Source organism: Panthera uncia, chromosome D1 (assembly GCF_023721935.1).
Source record: "Panthera uncia isolate 11264 chromosome D1, Puncia_PCG_1.0, whole genome shotgun sequence".
Taxonomy (NCBI): Eukaryota; Metazoa; Chordata; class Mammalia; order Carnivora; family Felidae; genus Panthera; species Panthera uncia.
This window is the reverse complement of record NC_064808.1, coordinates 53,455,924-53,482,207: the sequence shown is the minus strand read 5'-3', so window position 1 is coordinate 53,482,207 and position 26,284 is coordinate 53,455,924. Positions and strand designations below refer to the sequence as shown.

At 49.1% G+C, this 26,284-nt stretch overlaps 1 protein-coding gene across 2 annotated transcripts in view; it reads left to right on the top strand.

Annotated features, from left to right (window-relative positions):
• The window catches only part of CLPB (caseinolytic mitochondrial matrix peptidase chaperone subunit B), a 143,190-nt gene extending 117,363 nt beyond the window's left edge, over positions 1-25,827 (top strand). For both annotated transcript variants that reach the window (XM_049619377.1, XM_049619386.1), the window contains 10 exons: positions 619-733; positions 10,950-11,027; positions 12,246-12,301; positions 17,123-17,167; positions 17,732-17,893; positions 23,815-23,971; positions 24,439-24,512; positions 24,658-24,777; positions 25,003-25,107; positions 25,513-25,827. In XM_049619377.1, the coding sequence (XP_049475334.1) occupies positions 619-733; positions 10,950-11,027; positions 12,246-12,301; positions 17,123-17,167; positions 17,732-17,893; positions 23,815-23,971; positions 24,439-24,512; positions 24,658-24,777; positions 25,003-25,107; positions 25,513-25,761 (1,161 nt within the window). In that variant the 3' untranslated portion in view covers positions 25,762-25,827. The remainder of the gene's footprint in view (positions 1-618; positions 734-10,949; positions 11,028-12,245; positions 12,302-17,122; positions 17,168-17,731; positions 17,894-23,814; positions 23,972-24,438; positions 24,513-24,657; positions 24,778-25,002; positions 25,108-25,512) is intronic.
• The last annotated feature ends 457 nt before the right edge of the window (positions 25,828-26,284 follow it).

Here is a 26,284-nt window from a genome sequence, read left to right as displayed (position 1 = left end):
TCTGTGCTGACAGCACGGAGCCTGCTTGGGATTCTTGGTCTCCCTCTCTCTCTCTCTCTCTGCCCCTCCCCCACTCATACTCTCACTCAAAAACAAACATTAAAAAAAAAGTAAAACCAGAAAAGTTTTCAAGAGGGTAAGTGGAAAGGGAAATAACCTATTTTTATTAAGCACTTAAAACTGAATGCCAGCCATGATGTTAGGCACATTATGTATATCATCATATTTAATCCCCAATATACAGATGAGAAAACTGAGGGGGAGTAACTTGCTCCAGATGATAAGCACATCTTATAAGTGATAAAGCTAGGATTCAAACTCAGGTCTTCTGTCAGACTCCAGAGTCAAGGGTTACTTTACTAGCAGTACTTATTTTACTAGCAAGATGAGCCAGGACTCCTGAGCAGTGGCCAACTGAAGTAAGAGAATGAGGTGAGAACTAGGACAAGGGGACAGTGGGAAGGACTGGGCCAGCCTCCAATGACCAGGAGCCAGAGTGTGCATTAGGACCCCTGGAGACCCAGAACTGTGTTTTTTACCCCTGAGTTACAGGGTAGAATGAAACTGGGATCCTGTTGGGCCCTGTGCTCCTGAGCCACCTGCCCTCTCTCCCCACAGTACCAGGAGAAGCAGCGGAAGCGTGAGGCCGAGGAGCGGCGCCGCTTTCCCCTGGAGCAACGGCTGAAAGAGCACATCATTGGCCAGGAGAATGCCATCGCCACAGTGGGTGCTGGTGAGTATCAAGATGCCAGCCGGTGCCAGAAAAGGGCGGGGGAGCTCATGGTCTGCTGCAGTGAGGTGTGCATCCTGCTGTCACCATACCAGGCAGAAGTGACTAACATTACAACTTAACGTTTGTTGAGTACTTTCTGTGTGCCAGGCATTGTGATAAGCTCTTCATGTATGTTGTCATTTAGTCCTTACAGCAACCCTGTTAGGGTAAATCCCCATTTTACAGATGAGGAAGCGGAGATACAGAGCACTCATAATAATTGCTCAAGGCTGCTTTGCTATACTCTGACTCAAACCTTGATCTGGTCCACTGTTCCCACCCCTAACTTTTCAGGTAGGCAGACTAAGACCCAGAGAGGAGCAGGAGCTTGTCCATCACTTGTAATGTGGCAGCTGAGTCAGAACTAGAACTTCTGTCTTTTGTCTCCCAGCCTGGGACTATGCCACTTTTCAGTGTTTTTTGTCAGCATCTGGTTCAGTTTTAGGGAGAAATACCCTGAACCAAGCCTTAAGCGCTTTCTTCTTGACCCTAGAAGCTCTTAGGTCCCATACTGGGAGCCGGAATGCTCTCTGGTATAACCCCTACTCTGATGGCCCTTCTGCCCATGCAGACCCCACTAGAGAGAATTATAAAACTAGGGTTCTGCTCAAGATAGTGGTCTCACTTCTCTTCTCTGACTCAGGTGCATGACTCTCTGAAGCTGTCCTCAGACAGATGAGGCAAGGGCAGAGTAACCCACGCCTGGCTTAAACAAGCAGGCAGTGGTTCTCAAAGCATGGTCTCTGGACCAGCAGCATCAATATCCTCTAGTACCTTGTTAGAATTGCAGATCTCAGACCTCACCCCAAACCTATGGAATCAGAAACTCTGGAGTGGGGCCCAGCAATCTTTTAACAAGCTGTGTAGGCAATTCTGATGCTCAGCTCATGTTTAAAAACCTCTGCCCTATGGTGTCAGGACATTCTATTCATGTTGCTTACCCCTTCTCTCCAAGCATTTGGCCCCACCAGATGTGATCCAGCAACTGCCAAAGACAGCACCTGATAAAGGCTTAGTGATAAAAGAAGACATCAGGCTATATTGTGGTGCCCCTCTGGGACATTCTGGAGCAGCATATCAGCCCTAGGATACCAATTAGAGGGGTAATTGAAAAATGAAGGCAGCCACCCCTGCAACACAGCCCAGCCTGGTCTCCATCATCCTCACACACCAGTGGGACTCATGTGGCAGTCATGAGTCCCTCATCAGCAGATAAAAGGAGCCCATGGACCAGAACTGCCTCACCAGCTAGAAGTCAGGAGGCTGCTTAGAGGCATACACAGGAGCCAAGGAAAGCTTTTTGAACACACAGGCCCCACTACTCAGGCCCAAGCCACACCAGGCTGCCCTTTAGGATCTGGATACAGACATCCACTCTCAGCCACCACCTTACAGGTGACGACACCTTACTACTTTGCCAAGGCTGTGGCTGAGGTGGAGGGAGGGGAAGCCCTGGGAGTTCCTGAGGGTTGAAGAGAGAACGAGTTGCCCATGGAAAAGGCATTACCTGCACAGAGAGCTAAGAAAGCAGTCTCCTGTCCACCTGGGCCGGCACTGCAGCTGCCATCATAGTGTTTTCCCTCTGCTCCTTACACAGCCCTTTCCCAGCAGGCTGTCTCCTCCTCTCTGACCTCTTGCTTCTCCCCAGCTTCTCAAGCCCCATAAGATGTGATGCTCCAAGAAGTTGGAGGGAGGGGAGAGGAGGACATGGGAAGGAGAGATTTAGACCAATGTGGGCTAAAATAGCAGGTCTGCACTCTTTAGCTGTGCAACTCCAGCTAAACACGTGGCTTGTTTGAGCATCAGCTTTCTCATCTGTGAACTGGGGAGCCAAATCCAGGACTGACTGACTATAAAGTACATGCTCTTTCCAGTCCCTGTCGTCAAGGTGTTTACCAGCTAGAGTGGGGCACTATGTTCTTTAAATTAGGCCCACAGTTGTTTCCTTCAAGCCGAGACTGATCCTTAGTCTCAGCCCCAGGCTGGCCTCTTCCTCTGATCCTACACCAACCTCTGATGCACCTCCACTTTGTCTCTCCTTGTTGTTGGCCCATAGCCAGAATAAATGATTCAGTTGCCCACTTGCGAAGGGCTGTCAGAATGCCTGCCCTGAGAGCTTCCCTCTACCCAAAACTCCATTCTGTTACCCAGACTTTGCCTCGGATTGGGAGGGTCCTACACCTTGTCCTGTGTTATGTAGGTTGACCCTGCTGTGGCTTCAGTGACCCTTGAAAAGACAGGTATTGGGGCCTGAGCTGTGGGCTTGTGTATCTCCTCCATTTGTATGGTAATAACTGTATGCCCGCCTAGCTGAGAAGCCTGTGGCTGGTCATCACACTGATAAAGATCTGATAATGTTCACCTACCAACCCAGGTGAAGCATGAGGTACTCTCTGGGCCAGAATTTGTGGCAGGCAAGCAGCAGCCAGTGCTTCAAGATCTCCAGACTGGGGGCGCCTGGGTGGCTTGGTTGGTTAAGCGTCCGACTTCGGCTCAGGTCATGATCTCACGGTCCGTGAGTTCGAGCCCCGCGTCGGGCTCTGTGCTGACAGCTCAGAGCCTGGAGCCTGCTTCCGATTCTGTGTCTCCCTCTCTCTCTGACCCTCCCCCATTCACTCTCTGTCTCCAAAATAAATAAACGTTAAAAAAAAAAATTAAAAAAAAAAAAAAAAAAAAAGATCTCCAGACTGAAGCAAGTATAGGAGACAGACGCACATCCAGAGGGGTAGGCCAGGCCTCTCTGGATCCTCTAGGCTAGCGTCAGATATATGCTAGGGACTGGCTGGGTGGAGCCTGGCACCCCAGGGGTACCATGAGGATGGGCAGCCAGAGAAGTGCCGCAGAATGAATTGATTTGATAAATGGCCATTTATTACCCACACGAATTGGCTGAAACCAATTTCGGTCACATCAACCCCTGGTAAGTGCTGGGATATTGATTTGTGCAAAGTAATACAGTGAATTTATCAGTGTGATCCCCAGCTGCAGGGCTTCTAGCAAGGCTGGCGCACAGTTACCGCCTTACAAATGGAGGAGATAAAGCACCAACCCCATAGCTTAGGCCCCCATGGCCTCTCTGGTCTTCTAGGGTCACTGGAGCCAAAGCAAGGCCAGCCTACATACCACAAGCCAGAGCCTTGGCATTGAAAGTGAGGCTCTCCTTACAGAACCCAGAGCTACTGTTGGTCATGGGAGGGGGAGGATGCCTACCCTGTTGAGCAGACCTCCTGGGATCTCAGAGACTCTACATCCCACCGTTCTCAGAAAAGCAACGAGCTGTCTCTTCAGCATATCCAGGACTAGACTCCACTGCTTCCTCCAACTTGTCCACATCCTGTGCTCCTGTCTCAGTAAAGGCACCACTATTCACTTATCTCCTAAAATAAAAACTTAGATTATTCCTTGCCCCTCCTCCCTCTCCCTCACCCCTAACAGCCCATCAAATATCAGGTTCTAGCATTTGCCTCTTAAACGGGTCTCAAAATTTACCCTCTCCCCTCCATTCCCAATACCACTGTCCTTGCTCAGGACCTCAGGTTCTCCCATTTGAACCACATAGTGACCTCCTCCCTGGTCGCCCTGCCTCCTTTCCTTCCCCTATAACCACTTCTCCTACCCAGTTGGAGTGAGCTTTGTAAAATGTAAAAAATTCCCTGTTTAAAATCTTTGAGTGGCTCTTGCTGCCCTGACGAGTATACAAGGCCCACCCCTGCTGCTGCCCCACCTTCCTCTGCCATGCCTCCCCCAACCCAGCTGTGCATCACATACACCAGCTGCTTCTGCTTTCTGCATTTGTTGATGTTGCCCTCTCTGTTTGGAATTCCTTTTCTTCTGGCCCTTTCCCCAACCTAGCCCAGCCCTCCCTATCTCCCACATTCTGGCTGGTTTTTACTTAGCCTAACTCAGTTCAAAAGTAATAGACTGTACACTCCTGAGAGCAGAGATCATGCCTCAGTCGTTTTTGTTTTCGCAGTTCCTGGCACAGCTTTGAAGTAGATGTGTAGTGCAGTTTGTTGAATTAGTTTGGTTGGGCACCATGTCTGTCTCATGCCCTGAGGAGAGAAGAGAAGCTGTAAGCCTACCCTCTAGTAGCTCACAAGCATACTAGGAACATGAGTATGTTGATAGTTAATAACAACACACATACGACTTGACCTTTGGCCCCTTGGGTGGATAGGCCATTCCCCAGCTCTGCTCTGGGTCAGCCTGCACACCTGGAAGCTTCCCTGCAGCTCCCTCTGACCAGGGGCTCATCCTCAACACCCATTGCTCTGTTCCCACTTGACTCTCCCCTCAGGAGACCTCTGCCAGCTTAAATGTTCTACCATGCTGGGGTCTGGCCCGAATTCAGAATCTCACCATTGGCTACGTGGCACACGGTGGACTATCTCGTGCTTCACTTCTCTTTTTGACAATCCAAAAATGTAATCACCCAAGCCCACCCTATACCTTTCTGGACCCCTCTTGGGTTCCTGTTTCTGAGCTGAGAAATATAATCAGGCCATCCCTGAGTCATGGTGTGGCAATGATTAATTTAGAAAACTGCTTGCAGTCCCACCTTCACGTCACACCACTTCACATGTTCTCGTTTTCTGGACCACCCTGGTCTGCTGAGATACTCAAGACCCAGGCTATCTCCAGGAAGCCTTCCTTAGCCCTCCACCTGGACAGAGGGCCCATTCTTGGGGCTTCGCACGGACATCTTTTATCACTGCACTTAACAAAGGGCATCTATTTGATGTCTCCCTCCAAAGGTCAGGAACTACCTCTCCTTCGGCTTTTTCCCCAAGGTTGGGCACACAGGTGTATAAAAGATTGCTGAACTCAAGTGAATTAAGCCTGAGCCCATCTTCACACTTAGCCTCTCCTCAACACAGATTCTCAACCCGTCCTCTTTCTGGAAGGGTGATCCTTCTAGTGATTCCTACCCCAGTACACCCACGAGCGGGGGTTGGGGGGTTTCGCAAAAGCCAGTCTTTGCATTTTTTATGTGTTAACCACTCAGTAGCAATTGTTTGCCTTCAGAAACACTAATCCTTAGAGACTAAGAAAAGAACTGTTCTCAGGCACCTGGTTGGCTCAGTCGGTCAGGTGTCCAACTTCGTCTCAGGTCATGATCTTGCAGTTTGTGAGTTCAAGCCCTGTGTCGAGCTCTGTGCTGACAGCTTGGAGCCTGGAGCCTGCTTCAGATTCTGTGTCTCCCTCTTTCTGTGCCCCTCCCCTGCTCGCACTGTGTTTCTCTCTTGTTATCTCTCTCTCAAAAATAAAAATAAGCATTAAAAATTAAAAAAAAAAAAAAAAAAAAAGGAGAGAACTGTACTCTCATCACCCTCTCAGCCTGAGGCTCCAGTCAGTATCCACTCATCCAGCAAGTACTTCTTGAGCACTTGCTGTGCTCCTTGAACCTATAAGGTATAGACAGGAGATTGCTAATAGATGTGCAGGTGACTCAACCACAGGAGTCCCTCTTAAGGACTTGTTCCCATAGGAGATGCCACAAGCATGGGACAAACGTGTTCCAGGTTAGGCTAAAAAAACCTCCCACACTAGATCACTAGAACTGATCAGGAAGGAGGAGTCAGCCCACCCAGACTGCCCCAGAACCTTGAGCCAGACAGAGGCAGCTGTCTCCTGTTGTTTTAGTTTGGCATACGATGGTTCTTTCTGTCTGGAATGTTCCATCATACCCCTACTGCCTGGTAGTCCCCTCTCATCATTCTCGCCCAGATGCAAATGGCTCTTCCTGCACTTCTCCCAGTGTCCCCATTCCATTTGGAGCCCACAGTTGGCAGAGCAGCATTCACCTGAAAGGAACAGACCTTACTTTAGGTGTCTTTTTAGGTATCCCAGCACCTGGCTCAGAGCTTGTTTGCTGCACAAATGGAAAAGGCTCCCTGGAGAAGGGTTATGAAGAGAGAGGAAGCCTTATTCCCCCAAGGGTAGTAGTAACCATTTGGAGCACTCTTGGGTCAGGCCTTACCCTTCTCGTTTGTAAAATGGAAGTTGAAGCATCTCTTTTTTCCTCCTTGTGATTTCAGAATGACCAAGAATTAATTCATGTAGTCAGCAATGTTATACCACCTTTGGGCTAGTCCCAAGGGTCCCTCAGGAAATGGAACTCCTAGCATCTGCTCCCACAGATTACACAGTCTGAGCAGGGAACACCCTCCTCCAGGAAGCAAGGGCACAGGTGGATGAAACCCCTTATGCTGCCCCTTACTGAGCCCTAGTCTCCTCTTAAATGGAGACAATACCTACTTCTCAGGACTAGCATAAGGATGAAAAAGATATCTATAAAATGTCAAAGCTGGCGGCAGCTGCTTTGACTACTGTTATTTGTACTTTTCTGATTATCCTCTCTTACGGAGTGCCTTCATAACCCTAGACTCATTTCATCTACATGTGGGGCTGGCTTAGCATGTGTCTGACTATTCCCATTTTACAGATGAAGAAATAAGGCTCTACAGGAATAAGTGTTTTATTCAGATTCAGTCAGCTAGTAAGTGGCAGAGCCAGGACTCCAAACTAGGTCCTATAACTCCTACCATGTCTATTATACCACCCCATAGGTGAAAGTCGACCAGACCCCGAGAGTTAATGGAGTAGATGTGGGGTGGTAGAGTTAATCAAAAAGGTTGTTGCATGTGAGTTTTAAGATGGTCCAGTGGTGGTGGGCATGGCCAGGAGAAGGCAGGCATTCTGCTAAGGGGAAGAACACAGCAAGGAGGCACTGCTGCTCGCCCAGCCTGTGAAGAGGCAGCCGGGCCTGTTGGAGCTCACAGAGATGGGACCGGCCAGGGAAAGGGCTCAGCTGCCCACTCGGGGACCCTGACACCATCTTAGCCCAGAGAGCAGTTGTCAGGAGACTGTTGGAGGACAGGAGCTCCTGAAGCCATGTATCAAAGGCTAAATGAGCCAGACTGGAAGACTACAGAAAAGACAGTTTTCTGGGCGAGGCTAGGGTGTGAGAAGGTGCTGTGGCCAGGAAGAGCCAACTTCTTTCTTTAAACTCTTGAAGCACCAGTTCAGGCTCCAGAGTCAGCCAGAACTTGGGGTAAAGCCCAGGGTCTTCATTTATTTACCTGTGTAACTTGAATAGGTTACCTAACTGCTTTGCACATATTTCCTCATCTATCAGAAGGGAATCAAGTTCCCTGCCCTGCCTGCTTTGTCATAATGAGGCTCAAATGAAGTTATGTCTATGCAAGTTGTTGATACACTGGAAAGTGCTAACAGAGTAAGTTGCTGTTGCTGGTCCACAGTGAGAACATCGATACCTATGGCACATCTCAAGTGGCCCATCAGGGTCTCTGTCCCAGCCTCTGCCCCAGCCCAACAGGACCAGCCATGGTCATCAGCCACCCTGCCAACCACACACCCTGAGGCCTGCCTTCCTCAGTCTTTCCTAGCTGCTTCCATTTTTCATTCTGTCGGACTCCATCTGCTTGGTCGTTTTTCTCTTCAGATATTATTAGAAATATCCAGAGTTGTAATTGTTTAATGGTTGGCATTTCGCCTGTTTCACAGGGGGACCAGATCAAGCCCACCCCAGATCCATGCCCTGGGTCTGGCAGAATTGGCCAGGGACAGCTGTGCAGTGGAGTCTGCCTGGCATTATAAAGAGCTCTCTCCCAGGTGCATTATTAGAAAAGAAGGGGAAAAGATGGCCCCAGGCATAATCCAATTCCACCTTCTCCATGGCGCTTTTGAACTGCATAGCCCAGCAATGTGCAACTCTCGATGATCGGGAAGCTTTCCTGAAAGAGAAATCAAGATCAAAACCTCAGATTCATGACACCTGGAGGATCCCAAATTCCCCTAGGCCACCTGTCTAAGTGATGCCTGGGCACTTCTCTCTCCCCACAAAACCCCAAGAAGCCTGAACCCAGTTCATGCTCAGCTTCTTTTCAGCCTACGCTCTCAATTCACCCAACTTTTTAAAGAATGTGACTCCTTTCAGATGACCCCTGCCTCACCCCTGCCCCAAAACACATCCACACATCATGTTCACAGTCTAACCTTTGCCATCTTGTATCTCTACGTCCCCCAAAGCCCCCACCCACAGGTTCTTCTTTCTGTCAGGACACTGGGGACTCCCTCTCAGCCAGGCTTGGGCTGCCCCTTGTCATTCCCAGCCTTCAGGTATCTGTGAGGCCAGTGGATTCCCCTGAGAATCAAGCCTTCCATAGGGCTGGGGCAGCTAGTTTAGAGAAGCTAGACTTGAGTGTTTTCTCAGGCCCCCCTCATGATTCACAGAGAGCGTCTCCCAAGAGGTTGCACTTCCATCTGTTCCTGCTGAGGCCAGAACTAGAAAGTTCTTTAGGTAGCAACATTAGAGATTGAGTTGAGAAAGACCACAGCAAAGACCTGAAGTGCTATGGCAGGTATTTGAGACGGTAAGCTGATCCCACACACAACTACTCATGTTCATTCCTGTTTCTCCATCTGTGTCATGCCGGCCACCTTTGCCCCTTCGGATCCTTCCTGGCCTTCATGATCCCTTATTAGTCCTACTTCTTCTAGAAAGCCTTCCCTGATCTGTGTAGCTACTTCTTTGAAACCCAGCCACAGATTGTACCACACAGGATCTTTGTACCTCAGGACCAGCAGACACTTCCCTAAGACCATCAACTCTTTCTCAGTTGACTTGTTTTCCAGGCCTTGTCTTCTGACATATATCCCTTTGTTAATCTCCCCCTGACACTCTGAGCACCAGAGCATACATGTTGTTCCATCTGTAGACCAGCCCTGCACAGTCCTCTGTCCCCTTCTATGTTCTGACTGCCACGTTCCCATTAATGCAGTCCGAATGGATACTTTTTAAAAGCAGCCATATGTGAGCAAAAAAAAAAGAAAACCTGTTTAGAGAGAGAAGTAACTCTACCATCTATACCAACTAGTAATAATCTACCAGTTATGTGACGTGACGATCAAATCTCTTTATCTCTGGCCTCAGTTTCCTGCTCAGTATAATGGAGTTAAGAATAATACTTTACTTCTCAGGGTGTTTGTGTGGGTCTTGAGTAATAAAAAAATGTTGACAGTTTTTCTAGTTGTGCCTGGCAGATAGCTTGTCCAATAAATGGTTCTTTTTCTAATGGCTCTGCCTCATTCTGCCCCCTGCTCTTATACTTGAGTGATGCTTCTGGAGCCTGATTCTCCCACTCTGTAGTTGGACACTTAATTTCCTCACCTTGAATGCACAGCCTTTGATTATATACTTCCTCCTAAGGAGGGGAGGTCATGGGGTGCCTGGGTGGCTCAGTCGGTTGAGCGTCCGACTTCGGCTCAGGTCATGATCTCGCGGTCTGTGAGTGCCAGTCCCGCATCGGGCTCTGTGCTGACAACTCAGAGCCTGGAGCCTGTTTCGGATTCTGTGTCTCCCTCTCTCTCTGCTCCTCCCCTGCTCATGCTCTGTCTCTCTCTCTGTCAAAAATAAACATTGGAAAAAAATTTTTTTTCAATAAAAAATAAAGAGGGGAGGTCAGGTCTCACTCTGGCAGAGCTGAACTCCCAGGGAACTTGGGACATACCTGTCCCACTCCCGCACCATTTCTCCCTGATGGAGGTCGTGGTTAGTGACAGTGCCAACCATGTGGTCCACCCCTCTGTGCCCTGAGCTCCGCACTACCCTTGATTGGATTCCAGAAAGTACATTTGGCTATACTTCCAGACAGCAGACTAGGTCTTGGTTTCCCCAAGTGGGAAAGAGTCCAGAGCTCATACCCCAGATCCCTCAGGGCCTGCCATGGGCTTCTATCTCTTGAATTTGCATAGGAGGCAGGCTCAGTCTCCCACCAGTCGTGAGTAGAAGTGGAACCAGCCCTCTGAGAGCTAAAGTTCCTCTCCAGTTCTCCTTCACCAGCCCCCTGCCCCCTTCACCTCCATTCACCATCCACCCGCCTTTCAGTTTCCCTGGCAACGCTGAGTGCTCATCCTGGAAAACTTTATCCGAAATCTGCTCTGGGCAGCTTTCCAAATCCATGCTAACCTGATTAGGTGTCTCTAGGGGCCTTGCCAGCTAATCAGATTAGGCAGCACTAATGGTAGTGAGGACTTTGAGTGGGCGCAGAGCAGTAAAACATATTGTATACTTAGTGATAATTATCCTGCCTTTTGTGTCATTGATTTATCTGCCTCCCTCACTGTCCCCCCCGTCTTGTGTGTTTGGCCCTAGCGATCCGGAGGAAGGAGAATGGCTGGTACGATGAAGAACACCCTCTGGTCTTCCTCTTTTTGGGATCATCTGGAATAGGTAACTGGGAGCAGAACGGCAAGTAGGGAAGGAGTGCTGAGGGAGCCCCAGCTGCTGTGGGCCAGGGTCACACAGCCCACTTCTGAACGCCAGCTCTCAAAACAACTGCCTCCAAATTACAGAGCCAGAAAGAGGGTTGTCTGTCACATTAGGAACAGCTGGAATGATGCCCCTCCCTCCGGAAGCTGTGGTATAGGGCCTGATGCACCTGGAAAACCAGGCCCTTTGGGGTCTGTTAGCCCTGGTCCAGCCACTCTGCATCCCCAGAGGCTGCCCTTTGGGAACAGTTGAACCACCTCCACTGCCCAGCACACCAACCTTATTTATTAGTACAACTTGGGACATAACCTTCTAGCAAGCTAAAGAAAGCCCCTGGTGGCCAACACAGTGTGGGGTGCATAGCAAAATTGGTTTCAGTCAAATGGGTTTGGTATTTTTCTAGCCAGTTGGGCTGGATTATCTGAGGCATTCTCACTCCCTCACTCTCCACCCTCACAGACCCCTGACCTGCACCACCATCTCCCACCATTGTCTTTTTGGGGAGTTTCATGCATTTGTTGTCTCTTCTTCCCCTCTCAGCATCTTCATGGGCCTAGCTCTCCCCCAGATGTAGATTACTGCCACCTCACCATGATACTGTGGAACTTGATTTCCTATACTAGACAGTGACTTCCAAAGGTTTGGCCATCATACCAAATGGCCCTTAGAGCCACCGCTTTGGTATTGCCATTGCTTCTTTATGTTACAAAGAAAGGCTGTGAAGCCAAGGAGAGGTATTCTTTATCCTCTCCCAGCCTCTGTTTGGCCTATGGCTCCAGGGCCTGGCTGGATGGCAAGACCATGAGTGTCCAAAGAGATGCAGTGCAGTGACCAGGAAGTCAGGGTGCTCCTGTCAGAGGCAAGGTTTGCACTGGGCTTCAAAGGATAAGTTGGCTCTGGATTATAAGTGTCAACCTCCCACTGTTAGGATGCTGCTATAGAGAAAAAGTCTCAGTCTCCAGCCACAGAAAAATCAAGATGCAACGCACTTTGATTCTGGTCTCAGCACCACCTCTAATTCTCCCAGTGACATTGGGAGAGTCACCGACCTTCTCTGAGCCTCAGTGTTCCCACCCATAAAATACATTATTTCCAGTGTCCATGCATTTCTAATACTCTTTCATTCCAGGAGATAGTCATCTGGTCCTAACCCAACACCTCTTCCTTCCGTCTTACTAGGAAAGACAGAGCTGGCCAAGCAAACAGCCAAGTATATGCACAAAGATGCCAAAAAGGTAAGGGCCAGGATCTGGGCCAGAGGTGCAGGCCATAGAAACCTCGCCATTACTGCTAGCCTCCAAAATTCTAGGCTCTCTGAATCTGTCAATAGTGAATCAAAAAGATGGGCCCTGACCCAGGAAGCAGGCCTCAGCTCTGGCCCCCAACTTGGCTACCAAATATTCCAGGAGTTTGGGCAAGTTATCCAATCTCCTTGTGCCTCCATTTATTAATCTGTGAAATGGGCAAAATAATCCTTGCCCTGCCTGCTTCCTGGGGCATTTGGGAGAACCCACTGAGATTCATCCATACATTTTCAGGCATCTACTTTGGCCAGGTACTGTAATAGATTCTAATAACTCAGCATTTAGGACAGTTTCCCTTACCTGAGGAACTCAGGCCGAACAAGGAAACAGCTTTAGAAACATACTGTTACTGTCTAGTGCATCAAGGCCATGCTAGAGTCTTGGGGCCTATAGAAGAAAACAAGAATGAGAAGATGCCTTATTGCTTCTCTCCATTGTATATGAGCTTTTAAACATGATTTCTTATGCCCTAACCTGTGGTGTGGTCATAGTCCCCTTTGCCCCATGACTCAAAGCCCACGGACTCTTCATAGGAGAAGGCTGTCCCTGTCCCATATTTATTCAGACTCTGGCTTTCCAAGACCTGCTTAATTTGACTTTCTAGGCAGACTTAACCAACTGAGCCACCCAGGCACCCTCTAGGCAGACTGTAAATGTTTTCACGCAGAGAGAAACGTCCAAGAGATCCATCCTTGGAGATTGTAGAAACATTTCAACTAAAGCCAGACATTCTTCTTTCCACCAGTCTTTCCATTGTGGAAGCTAAAGTCCCCCTGCTCACCACCTGAGATTGTCCATGACCCCAGATGCCCTCGCCTAATTTCTATGGAAGACCTCTGCAGCTGAGGCAATGAGGAATTGCTCAGGCCTCTGCCAGCCAAACTGCCGCAGCAGCAGAGTCCTGGCCACCTTTCCTCCTGCTTCTGGCCTCACCACCCCTTTGCCACCTCCCTGAGGGCCTGGCACCACAGAAACAAGGTAGCTCAGGCTGTGTCCTGTTGAGCCACATCCCTGGCCCCCGTCTGCCTAATAACTGGCTAAAGGCTCCTAAGCCTTCCTGGCTCTGCCAGTAACTGTGCTCTGCCTCAACCAAACCCAAAGCAGACCCACTTGACAGGCAGTAGGCAAGAAGCAGCACACAGCATGCTAACATACTGCAACCAAAATAGCATTTTTAAGACAATTCATCAGGTTGGCAGCGATTGAAACAATTAGCACTCTGGAAAGAGCCATAAACTAGCAGGACTATTAGGGAAGATACAGTTACGGGCAGGAACCACCTGATTAGGGATGAAGAATTCTGAGTGGTTTAATTTTAATACTGTCAGAAAGGTTAATATTTAATTACAAATTATAATCTCCTTATCCAAGCTGTCTTAATATGTCTTCATACACAGTGGAAGAAGGGAAAGCATGGTCTGATTTGCTGGTGTAGGAGGCAGGCGGGGCTTGCTAAGAGACTGATGATTCAAGTCATTTTTCAGTTGGAGCATCTGAATGAGGGGCAGACTGACACCAGTGTGGGGGCTCCTAGAAGCATGGTTATGGCATTCTGCGGTACACCGTCACCCCTTGGAGGCAGTGGGCTGGGCAGTCAGGGCCCTGGAGCCAGCCATTCCTCAGTACAGGCTCCAGTTCTCCTTTCTCCTGACCTTAAGTGGGTTACTTAACCCCTCCAAGTTTGAGCTCTCTTGCCTCAAAGTGAAGCTGTCCAATCCTGTGTCTAAGATGGTTGTGAGTATGTAGTGAGGTAATATGAATCACAGTGAGCTCCGGCTCTGGCACATTTAAGTAAGTGCCTGATCCCTTGTCTCATGTTTATTCATCATCTGGTACTTTCTGCAGCACTACCCCATCAGCTGTCTTATTTGATCCTGCGATGCTAAATTAGATCCACTTTTCAGATGAGAAGACTGAGATCCTGCAACATGTAAGGGCTTGTCCAAGTTCATTTTGAGGGGAGGAGGTAAAATCAGAATCCAGTCTCTCATCTCTTCTCTCAATACAATTGTTCTCAGCTACAGTAGGAGACTAGATTGTAAACTTGTCAGTTTGTCCCCACGTCACATAGGGAGATGAGAGGCATGAGAAGCCCAGAACAACTGTCTCTGTATTTAATTTTCATTTTATTTATTTTGTTGTTTTTTAAGTAGGCCCCACACCCAATATGGGGCTTGAGCTCAAGATCCTAAGGTCAAGAGTCATACGCTGTACTGACTGAGCCAGCCAGGTGCCCCTAATTTTAAAATCCTAGGCGGTGCTTCCGTAAAACTCCTACTTGTACCAGCCCATGGGCCGGCTCACCTCAGAGTCTGTGTTTAGTAGAGACATTTTCTGGCCATATAACAGGCAAGTTTGAGACCTACCTTCAAAATCCGAGAGTCTTAAACTGTACCCAACACCAACAGGACCCAAGGAATGATTTATGGAAGTGTCATGTCATAAAAAGGGTAGAGTAGGGCTGACTAAATGAAATGCATGCTGGCCTGGGAGTTGGTGGCTTGAATTTAAATTCTGGCTTTGTGATCCTTAGTTTCCTCATTGGAAAAGGCCACTGGTACCTTTGGACCTGGTTGCCTCACAAGGTCTCATTTGTACAATTTTATAATTTCTTTATTGGAATCAAGGGTAGTCCACCTGCCTGGGTTCAAACCCCAATTTTAAGCTACTCTGGAGTTTGCTGGGATCTCTGTTTACATCAGTTTTCTCATCTATAAAATGGGTCCAATAATGGTGCCTATCTCATTAGATTATTGTGAAAGTTAATTGAGATAATGTAAAATGCTAGACACCATCATTATCATGTAGTAATCAATCAGTACATGTTGGATATTACTGTCATAATTGTTGCCTCACTTCATCCTAAACTAAGATCATGTGAAACCAAAAGTATTCAAGCCAAGAAACTCAAGCCCTGAAACTTGTTCAGAGTTACTTTGCAAATCAGTAGAACTAGGATGAGAACCCACATTATTTGACATAAGTGAGCAGTAGAGCCTATACTTCTGGATCCTGGGACAATTGACATCGGCACAAAGCTCAGGATTCTTCAGATGAAGACTGCCAAGAGCCCTGCTGATTGACAGAGCAGGAAATAGGAGGCAGTAGAGTTTAGTGGCTAAGAGCACAGACTTGGAGCTAAATTGTCAAACCTGAGTGACCTTGGTCAAGTTACATTAATCTGTGATTCAGTCTTCTCTTCTGAAAAGTGGGGATGATAAGAATACTTACCTTACAGACTTGTACATGTTCTGAGCCCTGTAGAGCAGCTGGCTTAGAACATTGCCAGGTACTTAGCACACAGTGACTGTCAGCTGTTATCATTAGATACCCATCTCATGGGTTCCAATGCTTTGCTCCCTCTGGGAAACACTCCCGGCTTCTTCATGTCTGTCCTCCCATTCTTCCTCAAGTCTGTGTTTCTCTTGGCTGAGCTGCCTGGGACCCTCTGAAAATGTTTTCTAGCTAATGCCCCGTGTTCTCAGATAGCAGTGGTCACCTCCACATTGCCTTACTACTTCTCCAGTCCTCCTCTACCTCTTGGGTTAGGTCTCTCCTCAGGCCCCTGGTGAGCCAGGGAGAGGAAACAGGGCCTGTGTTACATAGGAAGAAGCTGCAGTTCAAAAAGGGGGAGGGGGGCAGCATGCCCAGTGCCACACGGACAGTGGCCAAACTGGGACTGGAAACCAAGGCCCTGCAAAGGCTCTTTTGCCGCCCTCTACCTCTGGTACAGAGTGAACAGAACAGAGAAAAACTACGTCACCGAGTGAATTTCTGACCGGCAGCTGAGCTAGAATGTGGCCTGGATTTCAGACATAAATAGCTACCTCCCTCTAGGCTCCTGGAACCCTGTCATCTCCAGCCCTCGGAAGAAGCATATTCAGTGAGTGCACTTTCTAAGGTGGAAGCATGTGCTACTAGGAGAGGAACCTGGGACACCCAGGCTGTGAGTAGAGAGACAGGCTACCTGTGAATGCCCTTTTCACTCCCTAAATCCCTAAATTCATTGTGAAAAGGAGTGAATACTCTGCCTGTGTTAACTCACAGATCCCATACTATACACATACACACACACATCCGCTCCCTCTGAGGCTAATCATAGTTGAACCTCACCCCAGAGGTTCCCTGCAGATCACTCCTAGGCCCAGTGGTGGAGAGAGAGGGGCTGTAAGCTGCCATATGGATAGCTGTTAAATAAGTTAAAAGATTTCTTAGCATAAAAGAAAACTAAAACAAAGGGGCATGTCCCTATAAAGACCTGCACAGCTGAGGGCACCATGGAGCTGTCTGGCTATTTATTGTACCCTTCCTTCTCATCATGGTCCACGCTGATGGTGACCGAATTTGTCCATGTATGTCTGCCCCAACTTGAGGTGTTCTCCTTGAGGATGGAGACCAAGACTTGTTCACAGCTGTAGCTCCAGTGCCCAGCACACACAAGATGCCCTCAGGAAATGTGGGATGGGTGGGAAGGTGGGTGATACGGTAATCAGACCAGTAGAAGCCTGAAAAAAGAGACATTCTGAGCCAGATTTAGAAGGGCAGGGACACGACTTAGGTTTATTAGGGTAGCGAGGGGGGGGGGGGGATCATGTGGGGGAGGAGTGAACAGAAACCCACTATGGTGAGAATGGGGTAGAAGATCTTGGTTGGTGTGGTCTGAAACCCTAGGGCCTATTTGAGCAGCTCTCCTCCTTAACCCTTCCCTCTACCTTCCTGCCTCCAAATGGACTCCTGCTTGTTTCCACACAGGGCTTCATCAGGCTGGACATGTCTGAGTTCCAGGAGCGGCATGAGGTGAGTGAGAGTCCTTGGTAAAATGTGGTTTGGTGGATCTGTCAATCAACATGATCCTGCCTTGGGATTTGTCCTTTGGGGGCATATGTGTGCAGCAGGATCACTGATCTGTTTTGTATTGGACTTGCTCTGAAAAACAAGCATAAAGAAGATCTGTCTGCTCTCTCATTATAGCAGGATTCCTGCCACCCCAGGAGAAAGCCTGACTGTCCCTGTTGACACATGCAGTCTTTTTTTTTTAAGTTTATGTATTTATTTTGAGAGAGAGTGTACAAGAGTACATGTGCACACGCACACAGAGGAGAGTCAGAGAGAGGTGGGGGAGAGAATCCCAAGCGGGCTCCATGCTGTCAGCATGGATCCCAACGTGGGGCTCAGACTTACAAATTGTGAGATCATGACCTGAGCCGAAAATCAAGAGTCAAGACGTTTAACCAACTGAGTCACCCAGGTGCCTCTTGACACAGGCAGTCTTAATGAATAAAGCCATTTTCCTGTGTGTGCCCATATCGGAAACTAAAAGTATAGAAAGGCTTTTTCAATATGTTTCCTTCCTTCCTCCAGGTGGCCAAGTTTATCGGGTCCCCACCAGGCTACATTGGCCACGAAGAAGGTGGCCAGCTGACCAAGAAGCTGAAACAGTGTCCCAATGCTGTGGTGCTCTTCGATGAAGTGGACAAGGCCCATCCAGATGTGCTTACTATCATGCTGCAGCTGTTTGATGAGGTGAAAGTGACTTTGGGCTGGGATGGAGGAGGGGACCCCAAAAGTATGGGGTGCTGTGAATCAAGAATCAAGGGCCCAGAGGCTTGTCTGATCCCTTCACTTGCCACTTTGCCCCCATGTGTATTCAGTCACTTAGCAAAGGATGCTTTGCCCCCTTTCTGGACCAGGGCCTGGGCTGGGCACTTGAGGACAGACCAGTAGTACTACCCAAGGATTGACATTTTCTGGCTGCCCAGACTGCCTTCTAGAGAGACATGGAGCAGAGGTACCAAGACAGAGAGACATGAATTTTTAGTTCCAGCTCTGCTCCATCTCTAGGCATCAGGGACCTCATGTGACAAAGAAGGAGGCTGTATCCAAGATAAGCTCCAAGAACCTTTCTGGCTTGTGAAGCCCTTTTCTTCCAAGGAGTTCCAGGCTCACCACAAATTAGATAACCTCCTTCTGGTAGGGTAAGCTCTAAATAAGAACTCTGCTTTTCAGTACATTCTGTGTACTAGGCTTGTGCTAACAACGTCACCGCTAATCATCACAATAGCCAGGCAGTGAAAGCTGTCTCATTTTTTATTTATTTATTATTTTTTCTAATTAAAAAAAATTATTTTTAACATTTATTATTGAGAAACAGAGAGAGACAGAGCATGAGCATGAGAGGGGCAGAGAGAAGGGAAGGCGTAGAATCTGAAGTAGGCTCCAGGCTCCGAGCTGTCAGCACAGAGCCCGACGCGGGGCTTAAACTTATGGACCATGAGATCATGACCTGAGCCGAAGTCAGACACCCAACCAACTGAGCCACCCAGGCACCCCAGCTGTCTCATTTTTTAGAGAAGAAGAAACTGAAGTTCAGAGAGGTTATAAATGACTTGCCTGAGGCCATGGAGCTATTATACAGAGGATCCAGGTTTGGGCCATTTGATTCCAGATACATTTGATTCCAGAGCCCCAGTTCTCCTACTCTGTGCCATTCCTTACCTCAAGCAGGGGAGGGAGAGCTTATCATAGGAGGATTGGATCTCTTCCTTTAGAGGCCGGGCAGAACTGAGCATGAGGCTTCTCCTCTGCTCCCAAGCCGGGGCTATATTAACCATTATATGTCCAGATGGAGTCCAGCCCACTTTTCCACTTAGTCCCTTCCAGCTCTGGGACAGCAAGGAGGGGTTTTGCTTCCCATGTCGCAAGTGTACTTGATGAGGTGTGGGAAAGGACTCCTCATGGACCAAATAGCACACCAGGTGCCAAACCAAGAAGACCCAGATCCAGATATCCCCATAGCTGCCCATCACCTTCCCCACATGGCCCAGTATCCTTGTCCCTGCCCTAGTTTCATTGCTGTCTTCCTAGCCCCCCAGCTCTTCCCTGTCCCCAGACCACCCACTGAGGAATAAAGGCCGGTCCTTCAAAAGTCATATATTAGTTACCCACATCTGTGCTGTAAGACCTCCCACCTTATTCTAGTCTCTTGATGGGATTCAAGTACACAGCTATGGACTAGACCCAGACCTTCTCTCTGGGAGCTCCCTGCCTAGGTAGATAAGTGGAAAGGAGACATGATAATAGTTGAAATTTTTGACTTTATGTACCAGGCACTGGTCTAAAACAGTTACTTGTATCAATTCATGTGATCCTCCCAACATCCCTATGAAGATAGTTCTTATTACTGCCTCTGTGTAAGATATGGAAACTGAAGTAAAGTGAGATAAGTAATTTTCCCATGGTCATACAGCTGGGAAGAGAGAATCCAAGGTTGGAACCGAGGCAGTCCAGTTCAGAGCCTACAGCTTCACTAAGAACTACCATGCAGGTAGGACCAGAAGAGAGAGGTAGATCTGTAGTGAAGCATTCACAGGAAGGGAGGGCCCAGCTCAGGGAGCATGAGCACAACAGTTTCTGACATCCCTGGAGAGGTACCTCTGATGACTACCTTGGCCCAGAAAGAGGGAAGGCAGCTGCTGACTGAAATACAACCAGCACCACCTAGAACTTGTTACCGCCTCCATATATAAGCCCTGTCCACCCACTCCCTGCTACTGTCACTCCATTGACTACCTTTTGGGAGTTGGTAATAATCCCTTCCTACAGCCCCCACCAGCCTACTGTCATTCCTGAAATTTATATCCTTGATTCCATTGACCAAAGCTGTCATCCAAGATTACTTAGCCAGAGTTATGCTTATAGGCTCCTTGTGGACAGGGACTTTATCTTAGTCCAACCATTCCCAGAGCCCACAAAGTCAGGGGAAATGCTCTGTTAAGTAACTTAATTCAACAGGAATATAGTATACCTTTCAAGGATAAATCAGGAGGTTCTAGGCGAACGAGCGGAGAAGGGCTGGCAGCAGACAGCTACTGTGCCGAAGCACGGGGGCGCGAGGCCGTCTGGCCTGTCCAGGGAACTGCAGCTGCTCAGCACTGCTCGGCTACAGAAGGGAAGTGAGAACAGAACAGTGGAGGTGAGTGGGTAAGTTGTCAGGGACCAGTTACAATCCCAGGAGATGAAGTATGGGTTTACTTGTTAGATTGTAAGGAGCTTTTAAAGACTTTAAGCAAGAAAGAAACATGGCCAGGTTCTTACTTTATAAAGATCTGTCTTCCTAGCCTGAGAGAAGGCATTGGTGAGAGAATGGACTGGAAGACAGAGGGGGAGCAGCAAGGAGGCTGTTGAAGCCTCCGGGGTAGAGCTGAGGATGCCTTCTCTAAAGCAGAGCCACAGGCTAGCCAGAACTCCCAGAAGGCTGACTATGCAGGGCTCAGTGATTTGATTGAATTTGAGGGGAGACAGAGGGGCCAGGCATGGCCAGCTGCAGGGTTTCTGGCCTGGGTGACAAGACAGCCGCTACTGCCATTGACTGAGGCAGGGAACACAGGAGGACGAGCAGCAGATTGGCGAGGAAGGTGAGTTGCTGAGGTTTGAAATCACTGAAAATGAGATGCCTGAGGGACGACGACCAGATGGAGGTGTCCCGAGAGGCCAGTCATCAGTTGGAGAGATCTAGAGCATAGTACAATTCTGGACTGGAAGCAGAGATTCAGGAATGCATCAGCACGGACAGGGTAATGGAAGCCACAGGAAGGGATGAGATCTCTCAACTAGGGGGTGTGTAGTATGCAGAGAAGAAAAGGCTAACCCAGAGCCTTGTGACCTATCAGGAAAGTCAGAGGGAATGTGGTTCAGGTGGGGCAGAGGGGACACAGGATGCACAGTGTCTGCCTTGGTGTTCATGAATGAGTAGGGCAGACTGGCAGCAAAAAGCATTTTAGCCCACTGTGGTGCATGCTGAGCTAGAATAAGGTTACAGTTGTCGGGAGTTGTGGGGGCATATGATCCAGTCTGGGGGCATGAAGGAAGCACCCTCATTCTCACCTAGCCCAGTTCTCACAAGCCTGGATCCAGAGAAGCAGGAGCCCTAATGCTCTCACCAAAACACCAAGCAGGACTATGACCCCAGAGCCTGTAGCACAGGGAAGAAGTCCCAAGAAGAGACTGGCCCCTGAGAAGCCCAACCTGCTCTTCCCTTCAAGGATGGAAGCAGTGGGAAAGCAACCCCTATAACCCAGGGTAGCATTCACACCCACCCAGTCACTGCTGGGAGGTGTGCCAGTGACAACTCCCTCTTTGGGACACATCCTATTGCCAAAGACTCTGAGGAAGAGAAGACATGAACACTGAAAGTCATCCTTTGGGTCAGTCTTACCCTGCACCTGTTCCCGTCACCCCTCTAGGACCCATCCACAGGCCCAGTTAGAAGCAGCGCTTTGATCCTGGAATGAAATTGCTGTTGGTTATTGCTCTAGCCAGTATAGCAGCATGTGTACTCAGTCCTTGGGGTTGAGCTCTGTGAACAGTGTCCTATGCGCACATTTGGACACATCTCATACACACACACACACACACGCACACACACGCACAGAACAGGTCTTCAAAACTACAATTGCCCCCGGGTACCTGGGTGGCTCAGTTGGCTGAGCATCTGACTTCGGCTCAGGTTATGATCTCATGGTTCGTGAATTCAAGCCCCGCGTCAGGCTCTGCGCTGACAGCTCAGAACCTGGAGCCCGCTTCAGATTCTATGTCTCCCTCTCTCTCTCTGCCCCTCCCCTGCTTGCACTCCGTCTCTGTCTCTCTCAAAAGTAAGTAAACGTTAAAAAAGGAAAAAAAGAATTGCCCCCAGGTAGATTCTGTTGATCTATAACTCACAGATAGGGAAGCTAATGGCAAAAGCTAAAGATTATCTGCTTCCACCCTTGCTTTCCCTTCTTCCCACCCAAGGCAGGGACAAGAAAGTGATTAGGACTTGAGCTGCACATCTATTCTAAATAGACCCCCTTGGAACTAACACTTTCTGAGAGGCCTGTGTCAAAGACCCATATAAAGCAAGGCTAACAAGCACCAGATACCATGCCCAGCATGGAGTAGGTGCTAGGTTAATGCACATTTCTTCCCCTTTAGCCCCTGAGGGCTAGGGCTAGTCTGCCGTTGCTTTGGCTTTAGAAGCAAGGGCTGACCCTGAGTCAGGTTCATACCACCAGGGAATGGGAATTGTTAAAGGAGGACTAGTTACCATCTGAGCCTGGGGCAGGCAGGAGCTGACAGGTTGAGGTCAGTGACCTGTCCCCAGAGCCATGGTCTCTGGCCTGGCATGAGCTTGTGCTTTGTGGGAAGAGTGTGGGAGCACATGGGAAGCACTAAACAGGAGACCTGCAGTGGATGTGGAAGTGCCCCATCGGTGTCCACTGTTGTTATTCCCATCAGTTCTGCTCAGCGAGGCCCTGACCATTGCTTTTGTCATAAATGACTATAAAGTGCTGTTGTTGTACAGTCATAGCCTTGATGTTTGCTGAGTAGGTGGAGCTTCTTGCCCTTGAACTGAGTGGCCCCAGACAACTATACTTTCTTCGTTGTTCTGTCCCTTCTACTGTAGCTTCTTGTATCTTTTCTCGGTGCATCTGTCTCCTGTATAGATGGTTTCATCTGTGTCACTTCAGAAAGAGCTAAAGATTCCAAGGAAACTTCCCACATTGGCTAAAGAGGAGCCTTGTTTTCTCTTCCTCTCTGTAAGGCAAAAGGATGGCTTTAAAGATGGAGAGATTTGGGGACTCAGTCAGTTAAGCATCTGACTTTGGCTCAGGTCGTGATCTCACTGTTTGTGAGTTTGAGCCCCGCATCAGGCTCTGTGCTGATAGCTCAGAGCCTGAAGACTGCTTTGGTTTCTGTGTCTCCCTCTCTCTCTGCCCCTCCCCTGCTTGTACTGTCTGTCTGTCTGTCTGTCTGTCTGTCTCTCTGTCTCTCTCTCAAAAACCAATAAACATTAAAAAATTTAAAAAATAAATAAAGATGCAGAGATTATACTGGTTTCAGTTCATGTCATTCATTTTGATACAGCAAATGTATATTGTCTGCTGTCATAATAACAGTTCAGGACATTTGCATAGTTTGATTAACTAAGGGTTTTTAACCAACATGACCATATTAGTCTTCACAGTGGCCCTATAAAATACCCTCCTCTGAACTCCTACAGTGACCTTATACCACTTAACTCACTGAATTGTCATTGCTGGTTTCTTGAGTGGCATTCCTTCTCTTAAGGAGGACAATGTCAAAGGTGCGGTGAGCCTCGAGCCTGGCCCGGACTGGGCTGCCAAGGAAGTGTGTTGGATAAATGCATGTTTAATCAAGCTGACTTCCAGGGTGCCAGAGATGAATCAAGGGCCCTTATTGATGACAAACAGAGGTGCAATATTGCCTGAAGTCACTCTCAACAGGTGGAGTGGTTGCAGCCCAGGGCAGTGAGCACTGCAGCCTAGGTGTGAGAATAGTGTTCAGAGAACTGGGAGGAAGGAGCAGCTGAGGGTTCTAGAGAGAACTTCTGGAAGAGGTAGTCAGGCTTAACCCTCCATGAACATGGAGTCACTGTTCTTTCCCAGGGCCGGCTGACGGATGGAAAAGGGAAGACCATCGACTGCAAGGATGCCATCTTCATCATGACCTCCAATGTGGCCAGTGATGAGATCGCACAGCATGCCCTGCAGCTGCGGCAGGAGGCTTTGGAGATGAGCCATAACCGTCTTGCTGAAAACCTTGGTATGGCACACAGCCTGAGCTGTCTGGGCAGTTGAGCAGGTGCCCAGACCACCAGCACATCTCTTCCCCAGGAGGTGGAGGATGACATCAAGCAGGAGGCCACATCTGTCATCTTTCTATTTGGAAGTGAACCCTCCAACCCCTCTTCCAAGTCAGAACTCAAGTCTTGTCCTGACTCTTCTCCCCCTCTGTTCCTTCCTCACACAACTCCTACCCTAAGGAATCCTGAGCTTTGGATTTGTAGCACATAGAGATGGAAGGGCCTCAGGAAGTGCCCAGTTCTAACCCTCTCAATATTCAGGTGGAGAGCAGGCCAAGGCGTAGAGAGCCTGAGACCCTGACCAGGATCACACAGACCATCAGGGGCAGCACCAGATCTCTTTTCATAAATGGGGCCATGAGGCAGGCACAGTTCCCAAAGCTCCCTAGGTGTGGGGAGTAGGCAATTTATGATTCTTTTTCCACAGGGGATGTCCAGATTAATGACAAGATTACCATCTCAAAGAACTTCAAGGAGAATGTGATTCGCCCCATCCTGAAAGTAAGAGGTCTTTGTCCTTCCTATTGGAGTCTTGGGTGGGAAGATCCCCCTTAGCCATCTCTCTGTCTTCCCCTTTGGGGTCCAGTAATTCCCTTTACCCCTTCTGGGTCACAGAGCTCACCCCACCCCTAACCTGGCCCTACAGGCTCACTTCCGGAGGGACGAGTTTCTAGGACGAATCAATGAGATTGTCTATTTCCTTCCCTTCTGCCACTCGGAGCTCATCCAACTTGTCAACAAGGAACTGAACTTCTGGGCCAAGAGAGTAAGAATAGGAACTGCCTATGGGTGGGGATGGGTCATCTGCCTGTTGGAAATTGGGGAACACTGGGTTGGGAGCACCCCCTTCCTAGAGGCTTGGAGAACAGTGGTGTGGGTCAGTGGCCTCAGGGGCACACAGTCATTCACAGGCCCAGGCCTCAGGCCAGAGTGGTGAGAGATGGAAAGCACTGGGCCACATGCAGGCACGCTCCTATCTGACCTGTCTCAGGCCAAGCAAAGGCACAATATCACGCTGCTCTGGGACCGCGAGGTGGCAGACGTGTTGGTCGACGGCTACAATGTGCACTATGGCGCCCGCTCCATCAAGCATGAGGTGAGCACTTACTTAGAGAAGTAAGGCACTTCTACACTTCCCACCCCAGGGCCCCCAGACCCAGCCCCTGGGCTCCCAACCTGGAATAGTTCATACCCAGAGCAGATGCCCCTTCAGAACCAAAACCAGAAGATGATCAAGTAAAACCCCTGTCCTGAAGGATAACCGAGGATGAATCCCTGCTAGGAGTGAGAAACTGAGCTGGAAACCTCAGAAACTGACACCCCTGAGTCTTTAGCATAGTCCTTTAAACTGTGTGTTTTTAGCCCCACTCTGCAGAGGGAAACTGAAGCTCAGAGGTTTCTGACTTGCCCTAGCAGTAAGTGATGGAGCCTGGGCTCCAGGCTCAGGCCACATGCTAGCCCAGGCCACAGCGGTGACGACCACTTCACCTGTCACCTGCAGGTAGAACGCCGTGTGGTGAACCAGCTGGCAGCCGCCTATGAACAGGATCTGCTGCCAGGGGGCTGTACTCTGCGTATCACTGTGGAGGACTCAGACAAGCAGCTGCTCAAGAGCCCTGAACTGCCCTCACCTCAGGCTGAGAAGCGTCCACCCAAGCTGCGGCTGGAGATCATCGACAAGGACAGCAAGACCCACAAACTGGACATCCGGGCACCGCTACACCCTGAGAAGATGTGCCACAGCCTCTAGCTTCTACTTACCTACCTATACATGCCCTCAACATCCAATAAAGGCCCCTCGGCTGTGTCATGGCAACCGCCCTATCTTCCCCTCATGCCCTTTACCTCGTCTCCACCTAGCCTAAGGCCTGTTTACCTCCACAGCCACAGGAAGACCCCTCCTGAGCCTCAAAATCAAAAATAGGGGTTTTGCCCTCTCCTGGACCATTTGTTATGGGCCCAAAATTTGCTAACAGGTCCCCAGGAGAGGGGCTGTCTCCCCACCCTCTTCAGAGCAGGGAGGAGAAGGAGGTCCCTTTTCTCTATCCTTCAGCATGATCCCCATGGCCTGTATACTCTCCGGAACTTTATCACGGTCCGAGGAAGCTCAGAAGTTTGACAGCTAAGAACAGATCTGGCTCAGGAAAGACAGGGACCAGGCTGTGACCTGTCTGCCACCCTCTGCTGGCCCTCATGCAACTGAGTCCCCATAATGTCTGTACAGATTGTAGAGAAAGAATGCAGAGGCCCAGGCACAGAGGTTGTACAGTGTA